At 53.6% G+C, this 7,038-nt stretch overlaps 1 protein-coding gene across 1 annotated transcript in view; it reads right to left on the bottom strand.

Moving 5' to 3' along the window:
- LOC133128998 (microtubule-associated serine/threonine-protein kinase 3-like) overlaps positions 1-7,038 on the bottom strand; it is a gene marked incomplete at its 3' end in the record, with an annotated part of 37,658 nt that overhangs the window by 9,556 nt on the left and 21,064 nt on the right. Inside the window, exons 23-30 of the mRNA XM_061242803.1 lie at positions 6,786-7,034; positions 3,838-4,037; positions 3,342-3,464; positions 3,069-3,202; positions 2,105-2,280; positions 1,808-1,892; positions 1,314-1,534; positions 1,072-1,251 (exon numbers count right to left, since the gene is read on the bottom strand). Coding sequence (XP_061098787.1) covers positions 1,072-1,251; positions 1,314-1,534; positions 1,808-1,892; positions 2,105-2,280; positions 3,069-3,202; positions 3,342-3,464; positions 3,838-4,037; positions 6,786-7,034 — 1,368 coding nt within the window. The remainder of the gene's footprint in view (positions 1-1,071; positions 1,252-1,313; positions 1,535-1,807; positions 1,893-2,104; positions 2,281-3,068; positions 3,203-3,341; positions 3,465-3,837; positions 4,038-6,785; positions 7,035-7,038) is intronic.

Genomic DNA, 7,038 nt, shown 5'->3' with positions numbered 1-7,038 from the left:
GCACAACCTCACACACACACACACACACACACACACACACACACACACAAACACAAACACACAGTGAGCCACACCTCCTAAACCTGCTCCAGGCAAATAAACCTTTTAATTAAATGCATTACTGTACCAATGAGAGGTTAGTCTGAGGCAGGGATGTACTTTGTACCTGGAGCCCTTAATCTTAATGAAAGGCTTAATTTGGTTTGGTGAAAATGGCATGTTTTTTTTAACACACGTATCAGACACAGAACATGTTCCCAGTGAGGCTTGCCCCTGTGAGGGGGGTGTGTTCACCCACAGAGAGCACGCTTGGTGCAGAATGAATAAAACACCGTCCCAAAGCTGAGCACTATGCCTTACACCCCCATCCTACAATAAATCATGCATTTCAAAACATTCTCTCATTATTTTCCTTTAAAAAAAATAAAAAACACTGAATTTCACCACACGTCCGAAATAAAGATGAACAGTTCTGTACCACCAGACCTTCACTGACCAGCCAAATCACAAGTATACACTCAATTATTATTATTATCATTATTAAAAGGAAACAGAAAAGGGCAATAAAAAAGGTTAAAATTAAGACTTGCATTGTACCAGTGCATTTGGTCTTAAGGAGCTTTTCTCTTCCTGTGCTGACACTATGCCTCAAATAAGCCCCTCCCCCTTCCTTTGGTACAGCTCCAGTCAGTAGCCCCTCCCCCTCCTGTCAGTAGCCCCTCCCTGCTGTCTCACAGGAAGTGCTCCAGTTGGCCCTGCCCCCTCTCACAGCTCATGTTGCTTTCTCTCTCTGCTCCTCTCTCTCTGCTCCTCTCTCTCTGCTCCCCTCTCTCTCTGCTCCCCTCTCTCTCTCTCCCCTCTCTCTCTGCTCCCCTCTCTGCTCCTCTCTCTCTGCTCCTCTCTCTCTCTGTTCCTCTCTCTCTCTGCTCCCCTCTCTCTCTGCTCCCCTCTCTCTCTGCTCCTCTCTCTGCTCCTCTCTCTGCTCCTCTCTCTGCTCCTCTCTCTCTGCTCCTCTCTCTCCCCTCTCTCTGCTCCTCTCTCTCCTCTCTCTCTCTGCTCCTCTCTCTCTGCTCCTCTGTAGAGTGATGTGCAGGACGGTGCTGGCCCTGTGCTCAGCCCGCAGGCCGGGGGCGTGGCCTGGCTGGGCGTGGCCATCAGAGCCGGGGGCGGGGCCTGGCTGGGCGTGGCCGTCTCCCAGAGTCTCCCACACGGCCTCCTGCTTCCTCAGGCAGTCGCGGGCGCTCCGATAGGCTGAGCCGGCGCACCGCCAGGAGCGCAGCCATGTCCTCCCGGGGCCTGCTGCTGCGCCGGACCGCCGGGGGGGCCCTCCCCCTCTGGGGGCCAGGGGCCGGGGCCCGGGGCGGAGGCCAGCGGCGATGGCGGGATGATGGCGATGCTCTTGCAGTGGGAGTACGGAGAGCCGCTCAGCTTGGCGCCCAGGCCCTGCAGAGACCGCGGCCTCACCCGCGCCACGGGGGACCCGGGGAGCCGGGGGAGCTCCACCCCGGGGACGAGCTCAGGGGAGGGCTGGAGTCTGAGGAGGAGGAGGAGGAGGGGGAGGAGGGGGAGGGGGGGCTATGTTACACTCAAATAAATACACACATACACACCGTACACTACACACATGTACACACACAGAAACAGACATTGCATACTATGGACATGCAGTCATCACACACACACACACACACACACACACACACATTGCATAGTGCACACACACACACACACACACACACACACACACACACACACACACACACACACACACACACACACACACAGGCACACAGACATTCAGCCGTACCCAGTGGTCAGCTTGTTGACCAGAGATGTTAAACTCAGCAGGCCGCAGTGTCTGTAGTGCTGCAGCATTTCTATGCTGAAGTGTGCTTCATTGCGATCCCTGGTGCTGGCCCATAAACATGCAGCCTACACTGCCTCTAGTGGCCGATCGTCGTATTGCAGGAGAAGGATGAGAAACACCACGGCACCGAGCACACAAGGCCATGAGCAGACAGGTGAGGGTTCTGGGGTCTTAGCCCCGCTGGACGGTGGGGGATTTGGGTCTTAGCCCCGCAGATTCAGGGTGCGAGAGACTTACCCCAGGATTGGTCGGGGGCGGGGCTACGGCAGGGCGTGGCCCGGGGGGAGGAGCAGGGCGTAGACGACCCCGTCCCGCTCTCGCTGGAGGACAGGGAGTGCTGCAGGGTGGCGGAGCGGCTGGGCTGGGAGACGCTGGTCTGTCGAGTCAACTTCTTTACCACAGAGCGCCTCCTCCTGGGACCACAGACACACACAGACACACACACAGACACACAGAGACACACAGAGACACACACACACACAGACACACACACACACACACACACACACACACACACACACACACACACAGACACACACACAGACACACACACACACACAGACACACACACACACACACACACACACACACACACACAGACACACACAGACACACGCACACACACACAGACACACGCACACAACAGAGACGCACACAGAGACACACACAGAAGGCAAGATTCAGTTAATCCTAAAATACTCTATAGTGAGGCTGCCCAACTGTGTTTCTGGAGATCTACAAATACAGTCCTGTCGTCTCTGAATATGTCAACTCATTTTACGAAAAAGTTCTTTTTCAGCTCTTACCTAAAGTGACTTACAGTTGATTAGACTAAGCAATGCAGGGTTAAGGGCCTTGCTCAAGGGCCAAACAGCTTTGCGGATCTTATCGTGGCTACACTGGAAATTGAACCACCAACCTTCTGGGTCCCAGTCATTTACCTTAACCGCTACGCAACAGGCTACAGGCTACAGGCTACAGGCTGCAGGCTACAGGCTACAGGCTACAGGCTACAGGCTACAGGCTGCAGGCTGCCCAATGGCTGTGTGTGACTTCACAGCTTGAAGAGATCTTGAGCGGTTGAATGGGGTGTGGCTTTGTTAGGGTTGGAGTGGAGGCCTACAGGGCAGTAGAGCCCTGGAGCAGGGTTGGGCAGGTGTGTAATGTTACGAGGCGTCAGTGTGCAGGGGGCAGGTTGTACCGCTCCTGGCTGTCCCTCTTCCTGCTCCTCTTGCGCCGCGCCATCTTGGCCCCGCAGCTGGGCTTGCGGGCGGGCCCCGTCCTGATGGACGTGTGCTCCAATGGCATCGTCTGCAGGGTCACGCGCTTCCCGCTCTGAGGACACATCCACCAATCAGACTCCGCCAAGACACAATCTCACAGCTACGGACCAATCGGAGAGCCGTGTTCTTGGTCCTCAGAGCTATTGACCAATCAGAGTTGTGCTGCGGGGCCTTGGGCCAATCAGACTCACCTTCAGCAGGAGGTGCACCACCTCGGTGTGCAGCAGCCCCATGACGGACTCCCCGTTCACGTGCGTGATGAGGTCGCCCGCGCGCAGGCCTGAGTCGTGGGCGGGGCTTCCTTCCTCCACAATCTACAGCACAGCCAATCAAACGAGCCATTTGTACAACGAAAGCGCTCACACAGCGCAGCTGGGACGGTTCCACAGCCAGGAAACAGTTTAAGAACAAGGTGGTGTGGGGTTCAATTAAAGGGAACGGGTGTTGATTGGAAACACCACAGATTATTGCACATTATTTTACACATTATTAAACACTGCACTTTTTTTTATGGTCTCTGCTCCCTGTGCCATCAGGGGAAGGCAGGCAGTTGGGCAGTGGGATAGTTGGGCAGTTGTGCAGTGGGGCAGTTGGGCAGTGGGATAGTGGGCCAGTAGGATAGTGGGGCAGCGGGGCAGTTGGGGCAGTTCCACATCCAGTGAAAGAGCAGAGCAGCGGGGAGCTCACCCAGACCACGTGGTGCACCCGGTACACGGAGCTGTCGCCCATGTACACGCGGATCGCCCGCAGTGCAAAGCCAAAGCGCCGCCCGGACCGGAAGATCACCACGGGGGGGCGGAGCCTGCTGCCGCTGGGGGCGGGGTCTCGCCTGGGGGAGGACTCCCGGGAGGAGGGGCTAGAGGAGGCGTGGGTCGAGCCCTCCATGTCTGCAAGGGATGGAACGTGAGGAGAATATGAGGAGAACGTAGGGAGAACATGAGGAGAACATAGGGAGAACGTAGGGAGAACGTGAGGAGAACGTAGGGAGAACGTGAGGAGAACGTAGGGAGAACGTGAGGAGAACATGAGAACGTAGGGCGAACATGAGGAGAATGTAGGGAGAACATGAGGAGAATGTAGGGAGAACGTGAGGAGAACGTAGGGAGAACGTAGGGAGAACATGAGGAGAACGTGAGGAGAACGTAGGGAGGACATGAGGAGAACATGAGGAGAACGTAGGGAGAACGTGAGGAGAACGTAGGGAGAACATGAGGAGAATGTGAGGAGAACATGAGTGGAACGTAGGGAGAACATGAGGAAAACGTGAGGAGAACATAGGGAAAACGTGAGGAGAACGTGTGGAGAACGTGAGGAGAACATGAGGAGAACGTAGGGAGAACATGAGGAGAACATGAGGAGAATGTAGGGAGAACATGAGGAGAACGGGAGGAGAATGTAGGGAGAACGTGAGGAGAATGTGAGGAGAACATAGGGAGAACATGAGGAGAACGTGAGGAGAATGTGCGGAGAACGTAGAGAGAACGTAGGGAGAACGTAGGGAGAACATGAGGAGAATGTGAGGAGAACATGAGTGGAACGTAGGGAGAACATGAGGAAAACGTGAGGAGAACATAGGGAGAACATGAGGAGAACGTGTAGAGAATGTGAGGAGAACATGAGGACAACGTAGGGAGAACATGAGGAGAACGTAGGGAGAACATGAGGAGAACATGAGGAGAATGTAGGGAGAACGTGAGGAGAATGTAGGGAGAACGTGAGGAGAATGTGAGGAGAACATAGGGAGAACGTGAGGAGAACGTGAGGAGAACGTAGAGAGAACGTAGGGAGAACATGAGGAGAATGTGAGGAGAACATGAGTGGAACGTAGGGAGAACATGAGGAAAACGTGAGAACATAGGGAGAACGTGAGGAGAATGTAGGGAGAACATGAGGAGAACGTAGGGAGAACATGAGGAGAACATGAGGAGAATGTAGGGAGAACATGAGGAGAACGTGAGGAGAACATGAGGAGAACGTAGGGAGAACATGAGGAGAATGTAGGGAGAACGTGAGGAGAACGTAGGGAGAACGTAGGGAGAGCATGAGAATGTGAGAACATGAGGAAAACGTGAGGAGAACGTAGGGAGAACGTGAGGAGAACGTGAGGAGAACATGAGGAGAATGTAGGGAGAACATGAGGAGAACATAGGGAGAACATGGAGAACATGAGGAGAATGTAGGGAGAACATGAGGAGAATGTAGGGAGAACATGAGGAGAATATAGGGAGAACATGAGGAGAATGTAGGGAGAACATGAGGAGAACGTGATGAGGACATGAGGGCAATGTAGGGGGAACATGAGGAGAACGTGAGGAGAACATGAGGAGAATGTAGGGAGAACATGAGGAGAACGTGAGGAGAACATGAAGTGAATGTGAGGAGAACATGAGGAGAATGTAGGGAGAACATGAGAACGTGAGGAGAACGTAGAGAGAACTTAGGGAGAACATGAGGAGAACGTGAGGAGAACGTAGAGAGAACTTAGGGAGAACATGAGGAGAACGTGAGGAGAACATGAGGAGAATGTAGGGAGAACATGAGGAGAACGTGAGGAGAACATAGGGAGAACATGAGGAGAATGTGAGGAGAACATGAGGAGAATGTAGGGAGAACGTGAGGAGAACGTAAGGAGAACGTAGGGAGAACATGAGAACATGAGGAGAATGTAGGGAGAACATGAGGAGAACGTGATGAGGACATGAGGGCAATGTAGGGAGAACGTGAGGAGAACATGAGGAGAATGTAGGGAGAACATGAGGAGAACATGAAGTGAATGTGAGGAGAACATGAGGAGAATGTAGGGAGAACGTGAGGAGAACGTAGAGAGAACTTAGGGAGAACATGAGGAGAACGTAGAGAGAACTTAGGGAGAACATGAGGAGAACGTGAGGAGAACATGAGGAGAATGTAGGGAGAACATGAGGAGAACGTGAGGAGAACGTAGGGAGAACATGAGGAGAACGTGAGGAGAACATGAGGAGAATGTAGGGAGAACGTGAGGAGAACGTGAGGAGAACGTAAGGAGAACGTAGGGAGAACATGAGAACATGAGGAGAATGTAGGGAGAACGTGAGGAGAACGTGAGGAGAACGTGAGGAGAACGTAAGGAGAACGTAGGGAGAACATGAGAACATGAGGAGAATGTAGGGAGAACATGAGGAGAACGTGATGAGGACATGAGGGCAATGTAGGGAGAACGTGAGGAGAACATGAAGTGAATGTAGGGAGAACATGAGAATGTAGGGAGAACATGAGGAGAACATGAGAATGTAGGGAGAACATGAGAATGTAGGGAGAACATGAGGAGAACATGAGAATGTAGGGAGAACATGAGGAGAACATGAGGAGAATGTAGGGAGAACATGAGGAGAACGTGAGGAGAACGTAGGGAGAACATGAGGAGAACGTAGGGAGAACATGAGGAGAACATGAGGAGAACGTAGGGAGAACATGAGGAGAACGTGAGGAGAATGTAGGGAGAACATGAGGAGAACGTAGGGAGAACGTGAGGAGAACGTGAGGAGAGGTAGGTGATGTGATACGACCCCAAATATTTAGATGAACTGACATTTTAGGGGTTTTAACCTCTATGCTCATATATCACAGCTTGCATCACTACAACACTGGGGGGTTACCTGGGGTGCTGAGCAGCACTGGGGGGTTACCTGGGGTGCTGAGCAGCACTGGGGGGTTACCTGGGGTGCTGAGCAGCACTGGGGGGTTACCTGGGGTGCTGAGCAGTGACAGGGCCGACGCAGAGGCGGATTTCGGGAGCTTGCCCCCGGACGGGCTCCGGGCGCTTCTGGGCACGTGCGGCGGGGGGGCGAGCTGACGGGACCCCTCTTGCTCCCGGCCGCTGCGAACGCTTGGCACCCATGCTGTTGCTAC

The sequence above is a fragment of the Conger conger genome, chromosome 5 (assembly GCF_963514075.1).
Source record: "Conger conger chromosome 5, fConCon1.1, whole genome shotgun sequence".
In the NCBI taxonomy this organism is placed as follows: Eukaryota; Metazoa; Chordata; class Actinopteri; order Anguilliformes; family Congridae; genus Conger; species Conger conger.
This window is presented reverse-complemented; position numbering and strand designations above follow the sequence as displayed.